Source organism: Eurosta solidaginis, chromosome 3, assembly GCF_040869045.1.
Source record: "Eurosta solidaginis isolate ZX-2024a chromosome 3, ASM4086904v1, whole genome shotgun sequence".
NCBI lineage: Eukaryota > Metazoa > Arthropoda > Insecta > Diptera > Tephritidae > Eurosta > Eurosta solidaginis.
In genome coordinates this window covers 154,967,602-154,992,184 of record NC_090321.1, presented here as the reverse complement: position 1 = coordinate 154,992,184, position 24,583 = coordinate 154,967,602, and the positions used below count along the sequence as shown (strand labels likewise).

Here is a 24,583-nt window from a genome sequence, read left to right as displayed (position 1 = left end):
TGGCCGCACCCATGATGGATAGGATGAGGCGAAGCAATGTTACTACAAGAAAAACCAGTAAAGATATGGCAGTGCAAAGTACGTAAGTTCTGTTTTAAATTCTATTCAAGTAATCTCTCCACAAAACGTTTAATGCCATAAAAAAATACTTGACGCGATTTACCTCCGAGGAGATTTAGATCCAGCTTCTCTTCCAATTTGCGTTGTGCTACATATTTTATGTTGATTCCGAACGGCATCTACAAGGCAGATGAATTTTCACTGGAAAGCATTTCATGGGAGAAATACATTCGGAGTCTTGCCAAACCACTGCCGAGGGACGACCCCGTTTAGGAATATAATGTTCGGTTTCATCCAAAATTAAACTTACTTACTTGTTTTCTATTAAATTCAAACCATACGATCTCATTAAAAAAAAAGTTTCTTCAATTTTGGTAAAAATTCCGAAGTACTCACTTGGATCGAGTATACTCGATACCTTTTACTGAGTATGAGTACTAGCATCGATACTTTGATCCGAGTATTTTATATGAGTACCGGTATCGATACTTTTTCTAAAAGTTCTATCACTACCTGTAATTGGCGACGCTATATAACTATGGACGTATGGCCTGCGTTCAAGCTGCCCAAGGCACTGAGCCTCGTTACACTTGTTAACGTTATGTCTTTGCTACCAGGTGTACAGGTGTAATGTGCAGAACGGCATTCAGTGCAGCCGTCAGGGTTGTTTTTGGGGCATCGATAGCCTGAATACCCCTCTAATTTTTTGAGGTAAGTTATTTTCTAGTTATCCAATGATAAGGTGGCCCGCCGCTTCATCGACATGTAAGTGTTGTCTGCTGGCTCTACTGAATCATCTCCCGATGTGACGTGTGTGTCGAAAAGCACCTCAAGGGAGTCCCCACTGTTACGTGACCATTCTCCGCTCTCTTTCTTTATTAGTCCCTGGACTATAAAGGACCTTCCGATTCTGTGTCGGTATATTCGGGTTCTGACTCTGTAGAAGTCGCAGCGTATTCTCCGCAACAGTCAGTGACTGCCTTGCCACATCAGTCATCTTCTCGGGAACAGCCGGAGTCTTAGTGTTTCTCCCTTTGGCATCTCCGAGGAAGCTGAATTCTTAGCGTTATTTCCCTTTGACACCTCTGAGAAAGACGGATTCTTACCGTAATCTCTTTTTGCCTTATCTCCTACTTCCGTGGTTGGCACATTTAACGTCTTCTCCCTGACTTGAAGTTTTCGAGGTAGTTACCACCTCGCTATTTGTGCCCATCTGTCCTGCAGCTATAGGCCTTCTTGTCTTGTATTTCCGGCTGTCCTGCCTGGCAGCCCTGGACATGGTCCTTTCTGCCACTTGAAAGCAGGCTTGTCGCCTTCCGCCTCGTACCGCTTGCAGTAGAGAGGGTTTCTCACAGCAAACCTTTAGAACTGGCTTTGACATATTACTACTTCCTCACTGACCCACTCTAAGCGCTCGCACTACAGTTTTGTTGGGGCGACCACTGCTCCAAAGCGTTGGACAATTCTTAGCGCTGCAAAATACCGCGAAAGATCTCTCTTATTACTCTGCGCCGTACCTTCTCCACTCTACTTCTACGTTTGAATTTGTATGCTTTTCTAACACGAAGCTCGATAACTCACCGACGCATCGTTTAATTCGTGTTTGTCTTCCTTGACTTGCGACTCAGTCCTCCCTTTCTCATTCTCCTTATTAAAATACGATACTGAGCAGTTCATCTTGGTCGTACGAGCACCTTCCCGAAAAGGTCTGAGTTTTTAAGGCGCCGTATGATAATGTTTTCCTGTTTAAATGTATTTGTTGCATTCCAAAGGCTTTCGGTACGGATTTTAAATTGGTTCTAGATTTCGATATATTTGAAAATGCTAAAAATGCATTTTATTGCCATCAGTACACTTTTTCGCCACGAAAACTTCTTTTTATTACAAAACAGCATACGCAATTTACAAGTACGGTTATTTTCCTTGAAAACGTAGTTTTACTTTTTGGTTCCCTTTTCGATTTTCGATATTGTTCTTCAAATAGTTTCGGACTTGCGATATTTTCTCCAACAAAATTTTTTCACAAAACAGAAGCTTACTTTGACGCACGTTCGTCACTTTATAATTGCATGTAGGCAGGTTCACCTTGTTTACTAGCCTCATATAAATTTATTTGGAACATGCATGGTTTATGTTCGAAATAAAATGAGAATCAACTAGTAAAACAAAACATTTACGTTAAAATGAATTATGTATATCGACCACTCCATCTGCTATATATTTCCAAACCTAATATCGTATTTTCATTATTTTCGACTGTGAAAAATTATGAGAGATATTTCGAATTAAAAAATATTTTAATTTCTCTTAAAAATCTTAAAATATTAATTTATCCAAAAGTGTGCAGAATTTCATTGTAGTTTGAAATTGAGGCTGTGAGGCTAGAAGCTAAATAAATAAAGATTTCCGAAAATAGGGCCACAACGTCTTGTTTTATGATTTTATTTTTTCAACAATTGCATCATGTACAGAGTAAATATTGACTGTAATGAAATATATAATACTAATATACATAGTAGTTTCTTATCAAAGGAGCAAACCGAAGACCTGTTGAAATTATTAGCTCATATCTGGGTGTGGACTTTTTTAAATTTTAATTGCCTGCGCTATAGTTAGCATATGTGGCAAGGTTAGGTTAGATTGAACTGGCTGGTCAAGAAAGACTTCGAATAGACTGAATGCGTCCATAGCCTTATCATAATTTGTTGACGACCAAACGGAAAAGCCCCAATCAGTTACCAGGACTTATGTTATAAAATAACCCCGTCCTCTTGGCAAATACTATAAAATTTCTAGTACCTACCATACTTTCTGCCTCGAGATCTGGTAACTATGCCGCCCCAACTAGCTGGAGGCTTGACCTCACGATCGCAGGACACGAACACTCGCCAAAAGGCAGTGCCCAGTCTGTATGTCCATCATGAGCCTTAAGTGTTCTCTCTTTAGAGATATGAGCAACTTTGTAAGTCTGATATCATAGGAGTAGTGTTCTTCCGATACGAGTACACACTTGTTCTAGGAACGAGTATTTTTCGTAGTTCATTACCTAGCAGAGTACCTTCTTAGGTATGAGGAAAATGACAATTGTTAACACATTTCTTAAACTATCAGCTATCGAGGATTGCAGGGCAAAGGGATTGACTGCTTCAATTTTAAGAACATTGAATGATTTTGGGTTGGATGTTGAACATTTGAGGGGCTTAGTAGGAACAGATAATGCTAGCGTTATGGTAGGCAGAAATCGAGGCGCAGTAACTTTATTAAAGCAACATCAACCTAAAATCATTTTAGTTCCGTGTGTCTGCCATTCGATTCAATTGGCTGTTTCATCTGCTTCGAAGCTACTTCCGAATGAAATTGAATTTTTGATTGCAGAAACATACAACTGGTTTTATAAGTCCGCAAGTAGACAAAGGAGCTATGGAATGCTATATGCTGCCATAAAGAAAGGACTTGAGCCATTGAAAATTGTTAAGACATGCTCAACTGGGTGGTTGTTCATCGAAGTAGCCGCAAAAAGAGTGGCCAATCAATGGATAAAGTTGAAAACCCACTTTGGTATTGCTGCTGTCGCGGATTCGTGCCATAAAGCAAAGCTTTTGTCAAATGTTTTCACGGACGATATTTGCCTTATTTACTTTTCCTAAGCCCCATATTAAAAGAGGTCCAAACCATGAATAAGCTCTTTGAGAGCAACTCGGCAGATCCTCTTAAAATGTTTAGTGATCTTAAGTATCTGCTTTCACTTGTAACATTTCACTCAGACACTTTTGATCCGGTGTTTTTTCCTTTAACGCCGTTATTGGTTCCTATGCCCAATTTTCTAGGAGTAATAAAGTGATGACTTTTTAAAAACCAAGGTTAATGATACACATTCGCGAAGAATTGTACGAGAAAACTGTCGTAGTTTCATTATAAAGTTAATAGAGCAACTACGGCAACGTCTGCCTAGTTATATAGAAACTTTAAAAGATATAAATTTTTTCTCTATTGAAAAGGCACTGAGTGCTGTCAAACCACTTATTTTCGATAGCTTCACACAAGAAAAATGTAGATATATATGATGAAATAAATAACTTGAAATGCAGTGGAAAAAATTGCACCTACATGAATGGGGCAACGTAGGTTGGGCAGAGGTCCGGGAGTATAAAAACGCTCTCGGGGATAATGCCTTTGCCAGTCTTTCCACTTGTGTTTTCGATTTCTTGGGTTTACCACTCAGTACTGCAGAAGTAGAGCGAATTTGAAGCACCATGAACAATGTTAAAACGAAGCAGCAGAACAGGTTACATTTAAAAATTCAATTTTATATATAAAGTACGGACAAGAGAAAGCAAATAAGTGCTGCCATGATTTTATTATAACAAACGATCTCATTGAACTAATGAACAATTCAAATATATATTCCAATTAATCAGATGATGATATCGAAATATTTTAAGTCTTTATGTACACTGGAATTTTTTTTTTTATCGGTATTTGCAGGCAGTCAAAAAACTGTCAGCGGCGGGCCTGATATAGATGTATGCTTTTTACTGTCCTTACATACTAACACACTTTTAGCTGCTGTGCTATGCGAGATTATTGCCTTATCTGCTGCTTGGCTGTCAATATAAAAAGTTTGCACGGTTACTGCTTACGCTATTTTCTTCCAGTGCTGCTACAGCAAATTCTTCCACCTGAAAACCGCTATAGTGATCTGGCATACTGATAGGATCTGTTTATTTCCGGATCAGCACAGTATACCGCAGACGCTAGTCCTTCCACTACTTTGGAACCTTCGACGTACATGTGTATCGCCTCGTCCGCCATTTCGGCCAACCACCTCTTTTGTGGCTGTAAGAGCTCATTCGAAGCGCAGATACGGAATGAGGTAGTCTGTTCGCCCTGTAATTAGTGATATACTGATACGAGTACTGAGTGAGTAGTATCGATACTTCCAAAAAATACTCGAGTATTTCCTACCCGATGCTTTTTTCCGAGTACTGAGTAAAGTATCGATACTTTACCCCGATACTTTACCATGTAGACCGTTTAAGATCAACAAAGTTCAGTCCATTAACACCACAACTTTAGCATAAATTGAGATCGTGGATGATGCGGTAAAAGCTCGCCATTTAACTTTAACCGACTTTTTGATAATGGTGGAATGGGAGAGAATTCTGCATATGGTGTAAAAGAAAGGTATGTGTTTATTGTCCAGAATCACTAACTCCGACAAAATTATGAAAAGCTGCTAACTCCATAAAATTTCAATACATTTTAACTTATCGTGCTATATAGCTTTTTCGTTTTATTGTGAAACTTTGGTGGATGGAGGTGCAGCTTTTACAGCATCGTCAACGATATTTTGGTATTGAAAATGGTCGAAGTCAGACTATATCTACGCCTACTTTCAAAAATGGAAAAAGTAACAATGCTTCAACAAATATTGATGAAGTGGTGGAACTTGATGACTGGAAAAAAATTTACGAGGCACAATATAAATTTATAAAAAATAAAATAAAAGTAAGTCGCTATAACATCCGAAGAGATTTTAGGCCGAGCTTCTCTTCCAATTTGCGTCAGGTTCCTTTTAATTTTTCTACAAATTGGCGGGAGGAGAACTAAATGTTTTACACCGATTCCGAAGGGCATCTGCAAGGCAGATGAGTTTGTGTGAAGTGAGACGCTTTTCATTGGAAGATATACACTCGGAGTATATCCCAAATCACTGCCGATGGGCGACCCCGCTCGAAAACTTTTTTTTCAAATTGAAAAAACTTTTTTCTAATTTTTTTATGTTGCTTTGTCTGAGGCTTGAACCCAAAATCTTCAGAATGGTAGGCGGAGCAAGCTACCACCACACCACGGTGACCGCCAATATAAACTTATTACAATGGCTCGTTACTGCAAGACTTGTAAGGGTCTCCTCTTCTTCCTTGTCTGAAAAGGTGGACCGCAAATTATCTTTCTGGTCGGTAGACATCGGTGCAATTCAGGAACGTAACGTCTAAACCCAGAAGAATTACACAAGGTGGTTTCCTGTACCCTCTTTTTTCTAACGTCTACATATCGAAACTCCCTTCGCCACCAGAAGGAGTTACCATTGTTTCCTACGTCGATGACTGCACGATAATGGCTACAGCTCCCGGCCCACCCATCAATTTGTAGTATGTAATAAAACAAACAATTATCTACCTAGTTTCTCCTGCCCTGAAAATTACACCGACCAAATCATAAGCGGCCTTGGTTACAACATACACAAAACAAATGTCATGTGACGTTCGATCAGATCTTCATTTTGACAAGCGTGAAATTGTACCTAGAATCCAAAAACGTAAAATTTCTTGCCGACTGCACTTGGGGTAAAGATAAAGAGACGCTCATTACCGCTCATTAAAAAATAATTGGCCGGCCGCTTGCATGCTACGCGTCCCCGATATGTTCACCAAACCTAAAGGTTACTCACTGGAAGAAAATACAGGCATGTCAAACCACCGCTCTCCGAACCGATAAGGGCTGTCCGCCACCTACATAGTGAGGCGAGAGTACTCCTCATTAGGGAGAGAAATCTTATGGTGAATATTCTGTTGAATACACAGAAGCCTGGGCATCCCAACATACATCTTTTCATTAAAGAGGCCCCACCGCTCAGGATCTCAGCCCTATGTAGAAAAGAACATAAACAGGTCTTCAGTGATATGCACAAAGACGCCAGACCTCTATGCCAGGAATTGCCCGGCGAACCTCGTTCTTAAAGTTAAATAGCCTGATATCGCAGACGAGGAAAGCAATCTCCCTAGAGATACGCGCGTCACTCTAGCTCAACTTCGATCCGGATACTGTAACAGGTTAAGCTCTTTCCTATCCACATCAATTGCTATGTGGAACCAATGCCTCTAACACCCCTTTCTCTATGGTCCACCACTGTTGAAACTGCAGGTTTCCTTGGACTTCTGTTAGATGATATTGATGGCATTTTGGGAGTGGCCGCACCCATGATGGATAGGATGAGGCGAAGCAATGTTACTACAAGAAAAACCAGTAAAGATATGGCAGTGCAAAGTACGTAAGTTCTGTTTTAAATTCTATTCAAGTAATCTCTCCACAAAACGTTTAATGCCATAAAAAAATACTTGACGCGATTTACCTCCGAGGAGATTTAGATCCGGCTTCTCTTCCAATTTGCGTTGTGCTACATATTTTATGTTGATTCCGAACGGCATCTACAAGGCAGATGAATTTTCACTGCAAAGCATTTCATGGGAGAAATACATTCGGAGTCTTGCCAAACCACTGCCGAGGGACGACCCCGTTTAGGAATATAATGTTCGGTTTCATCCAAAATTAAACTTACTTACTTGTTTTCTATTAAATTCAAACCATACGATCTCATTAAAAAAAAAGTTTCTTCAATTTTGGTAAAAATTCCGAAGTACTCACTTGGATCGAGTATACTCGATACCTTTTACTGAGTATGAGTACTAGCATCGATACTTTGATCCGAGTATTTTATATGAGTACCGGTATCGATACTTTTTCTAAAAGTTCTATCACTACCTGTAATTGGCGACGCTATATAACTATGGACGTATGGCCTGCGTTCAAGCTGCCCAAGGCACTGAGCCTCGTTACACTTGTTAACGTTATGTCTTTGCCACCAGGTGTACAGGTGTAATGTGCAGAACGGCATTCAGTGCAGCCGTCAGGGTTGTTTTTGGGGCATCGATAGCCTGAATACCCCTCTAATTTTTTGAGGTAAGTTATTTTCTAGTTATCCAAGGACAAGGTGGCCCGCCGCTTCATCGACATGTAAGTGTTGTCTGCTGGCTCTACTGAATCATCTCCCGATGTGACGTGTGTGTCGAAAAGCACCTCAAGGGAGTCCCCACTGTTACGTGACCATTCTCCGCTCTCTTTCTTTATTAGTCCCTGGACTATAAAGGACCTTCCGATTCTGTGTCGGTATATTCGGGTTCTGACTCTGTAGAAGTCGCAGCGTATTCTCCGCAACAGTCAGTGACTGCCTTGCCACATCACTCATCTTCTCGGGAACAGCCCGAGTCTTAGTGTTTCTCCCTTTGGCATCTCCGAGGAAGCTGAATTCTTAGCGTTATTTCCCTTTGACACCTCTGAGAAAGACGGATTCTTACCGTAATCTCTTTTTGCCTTATCTCCTACTTCCGTGGTTGGCACATTTAACGTCTTCTCCCTGACTTGAAGTTTTCGAGGTAGTTACCACCTCGCTATTTGTGCCCATCTGTCCTGCAGCTATAGGCCTTCTTGTCTTGTATATCCGGCTGTCCTGCCTGGCAGCCCTGGACATGGTCCTTTCTGTCACTTGAAAGCAGGCTTGTCGCCTTCCGCCTCGTACCGCTTGCAGTAGATAGGGTTTCTCACAGCAAACCTTTAGAACTGGCTTTGACATATTACTACTTCCTCACTGACCCACTCTAAGCGCTCGCACTACAGTTTTGTTGGGGCGACCACTGCTCCAAAGCGTTGGACAATTCTTAGCGCTGCAAAATACCGCGAAAGATCTCTCTTATTACTCTGCGCCGTACCTTCTCCACTCTACTTCTACGTTTGAATTTGTATGCTTTTCTAACACGAAGCTCGATAACTCACCGACGCATCGTTTAATTCGTGTTTGTCTTCCTTGACTTGCGACTCAGTCCTCCCTTTCTCATTCTCCTTATTAAAATACGATACTGAGCAGTTCATCTTGGTCGTACGAGCACCTTCCCGAAAAGGTCTGAGTTTTTAAGGCGCCGTATGATAATGTTTTCCTGTTTAAATGTATTTGTTGCATTCCAAAGGCTTTCGGTACGGATTTTAAATTGGTTCTAGATTTCGATATATTTGAAAATGCTAAAAATGCATTTTATTGCCATCAGTACACTTTTTCGCCACGAAAACTTCTTTTTATTACAAAACAGCATACGCAATTTACAAGTACGGTTATTTTCCTTGAAAACGTAGTTTTACTTTTTGGTTCCCTTTTCGATTTTCGATATTGTTCTTCAAATAGTTTCGGACTTGCGATATTTTCTCCAACAAAATTTTTTCACAAAACAGAAGATTACTTTGACGCACGTTCGTCACTTTATAATTGCATGTAGGCAGGTTCACCTTGTTTACTAGCCTCATATAAATTTATTTGGAACATGCATGGTTTATGTTCGAAATAAAATGAGAATCAACTAGTAAAACAAAACATTTACGTTAAAATGAATTATGTATATCGACCACTCCATCTGCTATATATTTCCAAACCTAATATCGTATTTTCATTATTTTCGACTGTGAAAAATTATGAGAGATATTTCGAATTAAAAAATATTTTAATTTCTCTTAAAAATCTTAAAATATTAATTTATCCAAAAGTGTGCAGAATTTCATTGTAGTTTGAAATTCAGGCTGTGAGGCTAGAAGCTAAATAAATAAAGATTTCCGAAAATAGGGCCACAACGTCTTGTTTTATGATTTTATTTTTTCAACAATTGCATCATGTACAGAGTAAATATTGACTGTAATGAAATATATAATACTAATATACATAGTAGTTTCTTATCAAAGGAGCAAACCGAAGACCTGTTGAAATTATTAGCTCATATCTGGGTGTGGACTTTTTTAAATTTTAATTGCCTGCGCTATAGTTAGCATATGTGGCAAGGTTAGGTTAGGTTGAACTGGCTGGTCAAGAAAGACTTCGAATAGACTGAATGCGTCCATAGCCTTATCATAATTTGTTGACGACCAAACGGAAAAGCCCCAATCAGTTACCAGGACTTATGTTATAAAATAACCCCGTCCTCTTGGCAAATACTATAAAATTTCTAGTACCTACCATACTTTCTGCCTCGAGATCTGGTAACTATGCCGCCCCAACTAGCTGGAGGCTTGACCTCACGATCGCAGGACACGAACACTCGCCAAAAGGCAGTGCCCAGTCTGTATGTCCATCATGAGCCTTAAGTGTTCTCTCTTTAGAGATATGAGCAACTTTGTAAGTCTGATATCATAGGAGTAGTGTTCTTCCGATACGAGTACACACTTGTTCTAGGAACGAGTATTTTTCGTAGTTCATTACCTAGCAGAGTACCTTCTTAGGTATGAGGAAAATGACAATTGTTAACACATTTCTTAAACTATCAGCTATCGAGGATTGCAGGGCAAAGGGATTGACTGCTTCAATTTTAAGAACATTGAATGATTTTGGGTTGGATGTTGAACATTTGAGGGGCTTAGTAGGAACAGATAATGCTAGCGTTATGGTAGGCAGAAATCGAGGCGCAGTAACTTTATTAAAGCAACATCAACCTAAAATCATTTTAGTTCCGTGTGTCTGCCATTCGATTCAATTGGCTGTTTCATCTGCTTCGAAGCTACTTCCGAATGAAATTGAATTTTTGATTGCAGAAACATACAACTGGTTTTATAAGTCCGCAAGTAGACAAAGGAGCTATGGAATGCTATATGCTGCCATAAAGAAAGGACTTGAGCCATTGAAAATTGTTAAGACATGCTCAACTGGGTGGTTGTTCATCGAAGTAGCCGCAAAAAGAGTGGCCAATCAATGGATAAAGTTGAAAACCCACTTTGGTATTGCTGCTGTCGCGGATTCGTGCCATAAAGCAAAGCTTTTGTCTAATGTTTTCACGGACGATATTTGCCTTATTTACTTTTCCTAAGCCCCATATTAAAAGAGGTCCAAACCATGAATAAGCTCTTTGAGAGCAACTCGGCAGATCCTCTTAAAATGTTTAGTGATCTTAAGTATCTGCTTTCACTTGTAACATTTCACTCAGACACTTTTGATCCGGTGTTTTTTCCTTTAACGCCGTTATTGGTTCCTATGCCCAATTTTCTAGGAGTAATAAAGTGATGACTTTTTAAAAACCAAGGTTAATGATACACATTCGCGAAGAATTGTACGAGAAAACTGTCGTAGTTTCATTATAAAGTTAATAGAGCAACTACGGCAACGTCTGCCTAGTTATATAGAAACTTTAAAAGATATAAATTTTTTCTCTATTGAAAAGGCACTGAGTGCTGTCAAACCACTTATTTTCGATAGCTTCACACAAGAAAAATGTAGATATATATGATGAAATAAATAACTTGAAATGCAGTGGAAAAAATTGCACCTACATGAATGGGACAACGTAGGTTGGGCAGAGGTCCGGGAGTATAAAAACGCTCTCGGGGATAATGCCTTTGCCAGTCTTTCCACTTGTGTTTTCGATTTCTTGGGTTTACCACTCAGTACTGCAGAAGTAGAGCGAATTTGAAGCACCATGAACAATGTTAAAACGAAGCAGCAGAACAGGTTACATTTAAAAATTCAATTTTATATATAAAGTACGGACAAGGGAAAGCAAATAAGTGCTGCCATGATTTTATTATAACAAACGATCTCATTGAACTAATGAACAATTCAAATATATATTCCAATTAATCAGATGATGATATCGAAATATTTTAAGTCTTTATGTATGTTTTTATCTCACACATACTACCTTTTATATATATATATACTGCAAGCAGTGAAATAGCTGTAGTAGTAGACGAGTGGTCAAATGATTGACTTAAAAAATTTGTATAAAACACAGATTGCATCATCTGTAAATTATATTTGGAGTAAAATTTAGTTTAAATTTTTAAATAGATGTATAAAATGTTTAAAATGCTAAGATTTTTATGAAAAAATTAATAAAATGCTTCAAAAGTTGCCTTAAATTTTTAGTTTTTTTTAGCTTTCATTCAAGGTTCGAATCGAGCTCAAGGCCAGAACAATAATTTTTTTCTAATGATAATTATTGTTATTTTTTAATTTTGCCAGTTAAACAAACCACCGCTATATGGTTAGCGCAGCATACCTAAAGCGTACTACTGATGAAGGCTTAGCACCCTTCGAAATGGATCTATCTGCGCAGCTATGGCAGGTTGTCTGAAAAATTTTCTACTTACTATTCCAAAAACCAAAATACAATTTTTCAAATTTAGAAAAATTAACAAATAACAATAATTATCATTAGAAAAAAATTATTGTTCTGGCCTTGAGCTCGATTCGAACCTTGAATGATTTATCAATAGGCCGATAAAAACAAAAACAATTTTTTTAGCTTTAAATTTTTTTTTAGCTTTTTTTATATATTTTTGTTTGTCCATTTATCTTATTTTCTGAAAAAGTTCTAGCAACATTGATCACAATACATATAAAAAATTTTATGTACACTGGAATTTTTTCTGTATTTCAAAAATACAATGCAAAGTTTTAAATATTTAAAACATTTCGGTTCTTTGATTCGTTTGTTGGGTTCATTTCTCATTTTCTTTATGAATCAATTCTCATTTTAAATTTTTTTCATAACATTTGTGCATAATACTTAGTTGGCAATTTGTTAGTATAAATTTGTTTTTCATACCCCAGTTCGCGAGCTTCATATGGGAGTGCTTTAAAAAAAATTTATTTACACTTTCATACAAAACAAAAGTGCTACAAGTGTATAGGGGTTGGGCAGCTCTGTTTATAAGGCATTTATAAGGTTTGATGAGTTCCTATTACTTAAGGAAAACTGACTGAAGTTAGTTAATGAAGCAAATGGTTGTGTGTGAAAAGCAAATTTTTATTATTTCATTAAAAATCGGAATGATTTCATAAATCCTCAAGTTTCAAATAAGCAAATGAAGTAGTGGTTACTGTTGCTTGATTATTTTCTTTGGTAACAGTCGTATAATTTTGTATGAGGATGTCTTTCATGACGTGACAACCCGGTGACCCTAAAAACAACTGCTTGATCTAGGCCCACCTCCAATAGGGTCAAGGGCGCAACTCCATAAGAACTATGATGAGATCCGGCACCTGCCAACACAGCACTTTGATCCAGACAAACATAAGGAGGCCCAATGCAAAATCTACACAGAATCGGTAAACGTCTTTGCCAGGCCGCGCTCTACGAACCTCGTTATCAATACACTATCCTACCCTTGCAGAAGAAGAAAGCACACTGCCAAGGGACACACGAGTCATCCTGGCCCAACTTCTACGATAGTTTAAGGATGTATGCGACCATACGTTCGATTTTTCATTGGGTAGAGGCAACCATGGAAAGCGCTCAATTGAATAATCGTCAAGGTCAAGCATGACAAATTTCCACACTGGCTTGTGCTCGAACGAACGTTTGAGGATAGTTCCCATATAAGTGTTCCTCATTTGGATCGATCCACTTCACCGGACATCGTCCAATTTTTTGTTAAACCAACTGAACGGAAAATGTATTCCTTTTTAGTGTCCGATTATGTGAGGTTTTACTGTGTTATATGTATGTTTTTAAATTTGATTGCGCCAATTGTTGGCAATTGTGTAATCCGCCCGCGAGGAATGTTTGCGGTCCAGACACTTGTGGTCTTCCAGTACAATTAGATATTTGTCATCAAAACGCAGCGTCGTTAATCATTCTATCGCTTAATCTTGTCTCATTTAACTTCAATGCTGAAAGTCAGCAAATTTTCAGCGCAATTTTACAAACAATGATCTACTCGCTGAGCTACGCGATACGATAAATATCTACCGTCTTTTGTACAATAACTAAGTGATGCACGCGTACTTAAAAACAATTACTTACTTACATATTTTGTTCGTTTGTATGTACGCATGTACATATACATATACCAATTAAGGTAACGAGTCCGGGGAAACCCGATCCCGAATAACGGGGTTCCAATCCATTTTGCCATCCCGAAATCCCGGGATTACACTTACTAAAATGCCTGGATTCTCGGAATCTCATGTTGCAAATCAAAAAACTTTATTGATGAATAGTGTCCCTGTTTTTTTATTTTTGCAAGTTCTAATTTTAAATCAAAAGAAATCTTCTTTCTAACACGCTTATATTAGCTTCACTTGTAAGAATGAATAGTGAAAAATAAATATAGTTTAAAAAAACTAAAAAGCATGGGCGTTTTCTGCCACATTTTTCGTATATCGAGAGCCCGACGCTTTTTTCATAATAATACTAGTATTTTTCGTTCATTATTGTTTTAAACTTATTTTGAAAATTATTTTCAACTTTTTTAGTTCGACATTATTTAAAAGCAATTTTTTTAGTTTTTTAAACTATATTTATTATGATAATGTACAGCCTACTTTAAACGTTACAAATCGTAATGATGTGATTTTAATAGAAATATATATTTTTTTATCCGGTGGATCTCCTGTTGTACATTTAGAAATTGTTTAATATGCTATCAACAACAATTTCTCCAGTCGGTTATATGTCGACCTAACAAGGACGTATCTCAGCAATATCATTAATAGAAGGAGAAAGTATTCCAGTCGACATCGCAGTTTGTAAGCAGAGGATTCGATTTTTTGAAAATCGATTTTTTCGATGCGTTTCTAAGACAAATTTATTTAATCGATTAAATCGAACTGAAAATAGTTGATTTCTGCTCAATTATTTACCAAGGTTGTACCGCTAAAAAATCTTGCCAGATTCTTTCTCGTTCGTTGACTGAGGCTCTTTGGTAACATCAAAGATTATCACAGGGTTATTCACTTGTTCCTCCCATCGGAGTGAGATTGATAGTGTATTCTATACCTAAATATCATGCTTTCTGTGTTTTTTCCACATATTAAAATTTTGTGCGCAGACATTTCTTCAGTTAGTTCTGCATTCTCTGCAATGTTATCTTAGAAATCACAGTAGAACAATTTTTGGCTATAACCCTTTATTAATCTGTCATTATAGCTGCGGAATCAAGAGTCGATGGCATGGCACATTTCAAGAGAAAAGTTATGTCGATGAATTATGGCCATCTTCGTCGAACCAGCCGATAGGTCTTGTTATGTGAATTCATGAAAAGATTTCGGCACAGCAGGTGTTCCTATCAGCATCCGTATTCGGAAACAAATATCTAGGCTGACTTGCGCAACTGCAATGCCAAAATCTCCTAGGCGGCTAAGTGCCAATTTTTGGTGATGTTAAATTTCTTCTTTTACCAATAGCCACCATCATAATGGTGTATAGTTATAGTTCATGGTTTTTAAAAAAGTCGAGCTTTTTGAAAATTTAAACACTATTTTATTTAGTCTGTGAATATGCGCCAATAAAGCTAAATTTATTAAAAATTACAACAAATATATTTTATGCACGTTTTTATCAATACATATGAAATAGACAGTTGCTGAAAGATGATCAAAACTTCGAAGGCTAAAAAATCGAACGATTCTAAAAAGAAAATCGATTCTTCATTTCTTAAAAAAAGATCGATTAAATCGATTAAAAATCTAATCAAAATCCAGCTCTAGTCCACAGTAGCACTTGTTGGCAAGAGTTGTTCTCCGTTTGATTTCTAAGCTGACATTGTTTTTGCTGTTAATGCTCGTTCCCAAATAGAGGGAATCCCATGAACAGTCACGTGACTGCCAAGGCGCGAATGCGCCGATTCTTTCTTGGATGACAGCAAATACTTCGTCTTGTACGATTCTTTCGTGGATGACAGCAAATAATTCGTCTTGTCCTCATTTACCGCAAGACCCATTTTTTTTGCTTCTTCAGCTGCAGTATAGTTAGCCGTTTTAAGTTGTTTACCAAAAGTGGAAAGGAATTAAGCTATATTAAAATTATATCTCTTCTGTCAAAAAATTTATTTTTTCCGTTACAACCTTATTAACTGACGTTTTGAGATACGACTTTATTAAAGCACTTGCCGAGTTACGTCCTTGTTAACAAAACTTTTCAATTACGACTTTTCTATTAGGATAGACCGATATGTAACAACTTAAAATCAAGACTAGCAAGTAATGCTTTTTACGCTATAATATACATAATTACGATATTTTCTAAAATAAAGGTTTTTTGAATTGGCTGAACTTTCATATCAAACACTTGTGTTAAAGCGCACGACACAAACTATTCATTTTTGTTTAAAACGAAATTAACTTTTTATGTGTTTATAAAAATTGAGTAGAATTATTTTCGAAACACTGAATTGAAATTCATATTTTGGTTAAACTACTCAACTGCGCATACGTTACATCATTATTTTTGAACCGAAATTAAAAAAAGTATATCCTCTGTATAATCCCGGAAAACACCGGGATTGCAAAAGATCTGCGGGATTCGATGCGTTAGAACAAATGTATGTATGGATATAAACATCTGCGCACTTTGTCGCAATTTGCTTTAATTGAAGCATATTAAAATCAATTTACTTACTTAATACCAATACAATGAATGAATACATATATGTTTGTTGTTATATACATACATATAAATGCTTAGAAAATATCTACGTAAATATTTATGTGTAAATAAACTTAAAAATTGTTCATATATTACATGATAGTACGCCCTGGTCCAACCATATCGTCGTACACCCCTCGAATATGGAGTAATTTTGGAAGTTTCAAAAATTCTAGAAGACAATGTTGAAATAGTGTTGCATAGCAGTACAAATTTAGTTAGGGAACTATTCCCAAAATTGTAAACTAGAACAGACCGTATACAACAAAAAACAGGGTCCGTATTTGACGGCCAGAACTAAACTATGTTTAACTTTAAACTTTCACTGAAAAAGGAGAGCCCAAACATGTGTGTATATACGCTATGGTGGCACTTATAAATGACATTACCGAATTTTTCCAGTCTCACCCGTTCAATAGGTAAACGACAAAAATATCACACATAAATTTTGGCCCCTATTGGAGATGATTAAAGTGTGTCGCATGAGCGTTAAGACTTCTCTATGGATTTAAAAAAATGTTCAATTCAATTTTTTGTTTAAATACCGAAATTGATAATACTATAGTTGGCGACAATACATACACATATCGGTCCCGATTAGAAAAGATAAAAGTGAGTTGTATAGGAGTTCATCGTGTAATACGACCAAAATTTACATATATGTACATGAAATCGTTTACCTTAATACTATTATCGAGTTTTGGTTTTAGAAGCTAAAAAATTTAATTTTAATTTTATAAGCCCCCTTAGATAAATTCTAACTTTGAGCCCTGTGCGACGCTCCTTAATCGACACCAATCGGGAACCGAATTCATTGGAAATGGATAATATGATTTCTAAGGACCCCCCTAGTGTATACACACATTATACTGCCCTACTCACTGCATAATTATTGTTAAATAAGAAATTCTAAGAAATATATTTGCAAAAATAAAATTTCGGATGAGAGAAGTGTAGTCATGTAAAAGGTTTGAATAGCATGTAAAATTTGCATCAAACTAAATCAAATTTAGGCCTTTACCGACTTAACTTTTCAAGGTATCATTTCAAATGCACCTTTTGTTCTTCTCAATTAACCATGGTAATCCTGTTGGTACTGGAAAACGTATTTGGAAAACCATTTTTCGAAAGAATTTTGTTTATTTAGTTTCGTTTCATGTTTTCCGCAAATTTCACTACACAATTGGGAAATCTTGAAACCATTTTTTAATTAACTTCCCGGGAAGCTAAAGTCTTGAAACTTGGAACACAATCAGGGGCCGATCACAACTTAACGTCAGGGGGAAAACAATTTTGCGCAGGCATCGCCAAATATTAAAAAATCTTTCAAACTTGGAAAATTTGCTTTCCAGTTTTTAAGGACTTCCCCATAACCTACACAATAGAAACTTTGAAAATAGCTGAGGGTTCAGCAGGTTCTAATATTAAGGATAACAAAATGATGAGGAAGCGATCGAGATATTTAATAAAATCATTTAGAACATGTGGAAGCTTGCGATCGATTTTGGAGTCAGAAATTTAAAACCTTACACTTACGTATTTCAGGGCACTGTGAAAATGCATCAAAAGGAGAAACAATATCAATCATCATAGAAAACTAGAGGCTTTATGTTTTTAAAGCATTTCAAAGGCCAAAGGGAGTAAAATACCTATTACAAAAAGTTCTCCTAGGAGGCTCACGCAACGAGGTACTTAGAAAATCGTACGGAAGAGCGAATCAAGTGATTAATTTTCATGAGACTTGCTATTCAGCTACAAACTTGAGCACCGGAACGATGCTACAAATGGGTAAAATAAGATAAAATTTTGTTTGAAACTTCCTTTATATAAAGCATTCAAAAACAGAGACGTAATGATGATGAGTTTTGACTTTGAAATTTTAACAAGAGTTATTGTAAAAAGCTTAACAAAAACAAAACTATAATGGTTGTGCACAATTTATGTATGTATGTGTATCATGAACCAATAATCAGATCACGCATAAAAAAATGAGAGGGCAAATAAATCATAGCTGTGAATTACATTTTCTCGGCGTGACGTCACGCTTTTGACAACTTGTTTTATTGCTGACGCAGGTTTCAGACATTATTCCAATCGGAGTATTTTGCTTCGCTCTTACCTTCTGCTACATTTTTTATCTCAAAGGTTTATTTGGGTTGAGTTGAAAACTAAATCATATTACTATTAATTTTGGACTTTTAATATATTTGGATCAAAATACAAATTATTTTAGGATTTTTATTTTTTGAGTCCGAGAGAACTAGTTAAACTCGGACTTTTAAAAATAAAAGTCCGGAAATAAGGCCAAAATAAAAGTCCCGCTTGATAACCAAGAAACGGCATATCCGAAACAAACTATTTTTTTTTTAATTCGGATAAGCAGTTTCTTTGTTATCAAGCCGGACTTTTATTTTGGCATTAAAAAATAAAAGTCCGGATTTAACTTTTATTTCCTGACTTTTGTTTTTAAAAGTCCGAGTTTAACTAGTTCTATCGGACTAAAAAAATAAAATTACAGATTTTACTTTTATATATGGACTCTTATGGAAAAAGTTCAAAAAATAAAAAGGATGCATGATTCGACATGATATTGCTATAGGGATACCTGGGAACTCAAAAATTTTCACCTAGGACAATTTTTTGACCAGGACTTTTTCCGACTCCGAAAAAAAAAATAATTATTATTTTCCGTCCCTGGGTTGAAGTTAATTCGTTGTTCCTTTCTTAAGACATTGTTTCTTCACATTTTACTCACAATTTTTGTACTTTTTTCGTACATAATCAGAATAGAAGGAGTAAAATGTAAGCCGCACGGACGCGATCTGCAAGTCCTGCCAAAATTCAACATACTGCACTTCTAGAATTTTTTTATAAAATAAATATAATTTAAAATAACTAAAAAACTCGCAAATATGGTGAAGTTTTAGTATCTACAATCCACTTAGATATTTGGTGTTGATACCACCGTAGCGCACCAATCATGTCTCCGCTATCAAGCACAACTTGTTGTGTAGCGAGTTATTTAACCACTGCCACGAGTCTTCAATAATTTCCGCTAGATGGGTCTAACTCTTCCGTGCGCGCCTAGTCTAGAGAGTTACAAACAAGCATACATACAAGTGAAGCTAATATAAGCGTGTTAAAAATGAAGTAAGTTGAGTAAGTAGTTGTAGAGGGTGGTGTTTATTTTTTTTTTAAATAAAAGGATCTATAATAAAACAAAAGTGCATAATTTTTTTCGAATTAAAAATGTAATCCAGCCTTACAACCATGTACAAACTTACATCATCATCGTTAATTGGAGCTGAACCACCCTAGCGATTTTTTTTTGTTTGGCGATAACAGTCGCCAATTGGGGACATCAAGCGAGGTCAAATCTCCCTCCAACTGCCTCTCCCAAATCAGTAAAGGCTTCACCTTCCTATGCTTCCAAACAGAGGTTACTTTATTTCTTGGCTGGAGCGTATTTGTCCATTCACATAACATGACCTATGTAGCTAGCGAAGCTTTCTGTTTTTATTCGCTGCACTATCGTCATATTTGCGTTAAGCCCATACAGCTTATGATTATACCTCCTTCGATACTCGCCGTCGACAGCACGGACAGGACTATAAGTCTTCCGGAGAACTTTTCTCGGGAGCAGTTCAAGAGAAGTCTCATGTACTTCGTCTTGTCCTCATCTACCTGCTTCTTTATATAATATCAACTCTTATACTCAGTGTTTGACAAGACCGGTGGGTATTCCGTCATTACCTGGCGCCTTGTGATTTTTTAGTTGTTCGCCCGCTTTCCCAAAAGGGGGGAAAAATATACTCCGAAAATTTAACTCTTAACTAGGGCGTAGTCGTTTAACAATTTTTTATACCCCGAACACTGGCAGCGAAATATGAGAGAAATGTAATAAATCGAAAAATTTCGAAAGCGCTACGTCACCAAACTTTTTTTCCAAATTCGATTACAAATACAACAATTCCGGAATGCGTGATCTGGGCTCATTTATTTATGGATATGTATTGTCTTCTTTACAACGAAGCTTCCATTCTTCATGGACTTAAAGTAATAGTTCGCCTGGGTTCGCCAATTGCGGTCTACCTTTAAAGTTTTGTTTTTGTAATCTAGGTTGTTTACAATAAGTAGCTTTTGTTAAAATTTCAAAATAAAAATTCATCAATATTTTGAATAATTTATACATAGATTCATACATATAAAGAAAGTGTTTAACAATTTTTTTATCTTATTTTTATTTATAATATTTTTAAATGCTTGAAAGTGCTTACCTTCAATATCTTATCACGGTAGAACGATAAATCTCCGATCTTCTTCAGCTTGATTTCGTAGCTTTGCCCTTGATTTAGATAGGTAAGCGTTTCTTCATTGTTTTTAGTAGCTATAGAAGTGGCAGCTGCCAAAATGTATTGAAACCTATAAATTACAAGATTAGAATTTCAAACATCGTAAGCAAAATGCAGTCAATGAGCTCACTTATGATCGTCAGAGTGTGCATTGGCATTGTTGTTGCCACTAGAGGCCACACTTTTGCTACAGTTATCAACTTTGCTCACACCTGCTACGGTCAACTGTTCAGGCACTGGGTTTCCTTGTACTAAAAATATTATTAAAATATTAATTCTTTATATAAGTTTATAGAATTGGTGATGTGGTGGTAGAAGACTCGACTACCATCCAGAAGGTCCTACTTTCAAGGGCCTGGAGAAACAATATCAAAATCTTTAGAGAAAAAAACTTTAAGCGGGGTCGCCCCTCGGCAGTGGTTTAGCAAACTCTGCGATTGTATTTCTGGCATGAACAGCTTCTTGCCGAAAATTTATTTGCTTGCAGATGCCGTTGGAAATTGGCATAAAACAGGAAAGTCCCGCCTGCCAATTTGTAGAAAAAGAATTTAAAAATAGCATAACGAAAATTGGAACAGAATCTCGACCTAAACCTCCTTGGATGTAAATTTGGTATTGTATATGAGTGTTGCCGCAGAAGTGGCAAAAGCAAAAAAAGTATCGTTCGCCTAGGAAAATTTTATATGTAGATGTCCTCTAAGACACAAAATATACATCCAGTTATTTTTCTAATATATAAAATATTAAAGTTTAATTAAATACACTAAGTTCCTAAATTTTTTTTCTGGATAAGCTTTAACAAATCGTCCATAATATGGATATGAAATAGTAAAATAATGACAATATCCATATATTTGCTTAGAACGCTCTATGTTCAGCCAAACTAATAATAAAAATTGCATTTAAAAGTACAGGTTGAAACGTTGATCAGACAATTAAATAATAGCGTTGGACGCGTCAAATTTCTATTGGTAGTCATAAGACCAACTTAATCAGATTATGCTACGCCTCACATTTTTAGAAATTTCACGCGCACAACGCTTTTATTTAATAGTCTGATCAACGCCCTAGATAGATGAGGAGTGTGATGACTAGTACCTAGGATCCACCTAATTATTTTCTAGCTTTTAGTATTATTATTCCTTCATGTAAGTATTGTTTTCAATAAAACCGTTTAACTAAACATTTTTTTTAAATTATTTTATTTTCTATCTTTTAGTATTATTATTACTTAATGTAAGTATTGCTTTCAATAAAACCGTTTAACTTAAAACATTTTTTAAATTTATTTTATTTCATATGGCGCTTACTATTCATGTACGTAATATGTATGTGTTCCAAATATGGACCATATCGGACCCCAAATACGATTTTTTTCACTATCTCGATCCTTGCGCCACTTGGCGGCGATTTTTTTCATTTGTCGCTTTCTATTCATGTATGTAATATGTGTTCCAAATATGAGCCAAATCGGACCACAAATAAGGTTTTGTTAAATATCTCGATCCTTGCTCCACCTATCGGAGTTTTTTTCTTCTTATTGCATTGTCATCGGGTTCTGAACTACATTCCAAGTTTAACGCTTTTAGCTTATCGGGAAGTTACTTAAATTTTAATTACAAAATTCGTGTCGGCCGGCCGGCCTGTCAAGTGAAGCTGAATAAAACCATTTAAAAAGCTTCGTTACGCAGCTGTAGTGACTGTAGAAAAGCCGTAATAGGGAAAACATTTTCCTCGCCTTTTTCTTTTTACCATAAGTGTAGTTTTCTATATGAAAAATGCGAATGTAATTGAAAGTTTCAGAACTAAGTATTGAAAAACGTGTTTGAAAGCGTAATTTTGTAAAAATTGTTATTGTAAAATAAAAACTAAATAAATATTTTAATTTCCATATCATATCTTTTATAGATTTTGAACTCAAATATGCCAAAAGAAATATCTATTCATTCTACAATTTTCGAGAAAAGTCCCAACAAAATGTGTGCCATTATATTATTTGCGATTTATTTGAGCGTCATTTCTTTAAAATTTGTGATTGATTTGTAGTGAATTCTTTTATATAAAATGCATTAAAAATCTATCAATAGCAAGAACTTTGGTGACGTTTGAGTTGCAACTTTGTGTTGTAGTCTACCATTTTTTTTATATATTATAATAATTGGCCTTTAAAGCATTTTTTTGATCGCTCTAAATTTCCCGTTTGATTTTGAGACAACTTTTGCCAATCTACTCCATAGTGTGCCGTAGGTAAAGTACCTTATTTAGATTCCGATGATGGCCAATTTTTATTTAAGTTTCCCACTCTCAGGATTATTATCCCCAAAACCAAGAAAAATAAGCGATGTTATGGGACCATGTCGCTTTTTACTATATGTATGTGATCGAAAAATATTTTTAAATCACTAAAGTTGTGAAATGTTGAATAGTTAGATTTATATTTTATTATCACCTTTATGAATGGTATATCGTTAGCTTTATTCATAAAGGCCTCAACCAACAGATTTTTCGTTTATTGCTGATTTTGGTATGGTATATTAAGATACATCCTCCAAAAAAATTTTAATTTATTAAAGTGAATAACAACGGAGATATGCCACTTAAAAAAAAAAAAACTGTATATAGTGAATGTAAAAATAAATTTTTTTTGTTTCTCCTGTAAAATTTTAAATTTGTTGGTTAGGGCCTTTGTGAATTAAGCCAAGGTGCAAACTTGTCGTTTGAGTAAAAATGTTTTTTTTTATCAGTGATCATATAACACTTTACTTGATTGAGTAAACCAATCACTTCCATAAATTTTAAGATTTTTTATTTTGGTTTCTGTAAAAAATATGCCTTACCAGTATTTTTGTCTACCCCAGAATAAGATGATCCAGCATTGCCAAATCCAATGGCTCCACTGCTGTTGGATTTTTCAATATTATTGCCATTTTGTTCAATTTCTGGTGAATTGCCTACTTTAGGCGATCCACATCCACATAATGAAGTGTTCAAAGCATTTTTTGGAGTATCCTCGGTTGTTGGCGCTGTCACAATATTTGATGATGTTTTATCTAATTTTTGTATACTTCCAATACTGCCGCCAATAATAGTATTCAAAGGACTTTTGTTAGTCTTCAACTGATCAGCTTGTGGCTCTTGTTTGAGTACTGTCAAAGCCGGTGAAAATGATAAAAAGGATTCACTGTTGATGAAACGAATCCATTATTGATATAAATAATTGTTTATGCTTCTTAATACTACTTTTATGTTTATTGAATTCCTATATGTAAATACTATATATGAAAGAATGGGGAAGCTTGGCCTAAAATCTCTTCGGAGGTTATCGCACCTTACATTTTTTGTTTTTTTAATATACTATATATTATTTATATACATATGGGTGTTTCCGTAGAGCTGTAATTTAAGAGCAAAAAAGTTAACATTTACCTATGCAATTTTTTTTAAATGTCAATCAAAAGCCGCATATGTACAAAGATTAATATTTTATATAAGATATTGAAGGTTAATCAAATATGCTAAGTTGCCAAATTTTGTTTTTTTAATAAAATAATGAGATTATCTATAAATTTGCTTACAACGCTCTATGTCCTTCAAACTAATAATAAAAATCGCATGTATGGGTTGAAGCTTGAAATTTTTAAAATAATAAATTTTTTGCAAGCGGACGTATTTCATACTTAAAGTTTAAAAGAAATTGCGTAGCGGTAGTTTAAAGTGTAAAAACTTCAACAAAAAGGGGTATTTTCAGGTATCTTTATGATCGCATAGTTTGTTTTTCGAGAAATTTGAGCAGTCAAAATTATAGATTTGTCAAAAACCGGAACGTCTGAACCCTTACAGAAAATTTTCTCTTATCTCTTTAAAAATGTATTTAAAAGAGATTTTCTCATATCTGAGTGAAGCTGGAAAATTAATTTTGCAAGAATTAATGCAAAT

General features: G+C 35.9%; 1 protein-coding gene across 4 annotated transcripts in view; it reads right to left on the bottom strand.

The window, feature by feature from the left end:
* gem (gemini) overlaps positions 1-24,583 on the bottom strand; it is a 435,608-nt gene that overhangs the window by 246,305 nt on the left and 164,720 nt on the right. For all 4 annotated transcript variants that reach the window (XM_067773376.1, XM_067773378.1, XM_067773377.1 and 1 more), the window contains 3 exons: positions 23,485-23,828; positions 20,778-20,898; positions 20,573-20,717 (listed from right to left, as the gene is read on the bottom strand). In XM_067773376.1, the coding sequence (XP_067629477.1) occupies positions 20,573-20,717; positions 20,778-20,898; positions 23,485-23,828 (610 nt within the window). The remainder of the gene's footprint in view (positions 1-20,572; positions 20,718-20,777; positions 20,899-23,484; positions 23,829-24,583) is intronic.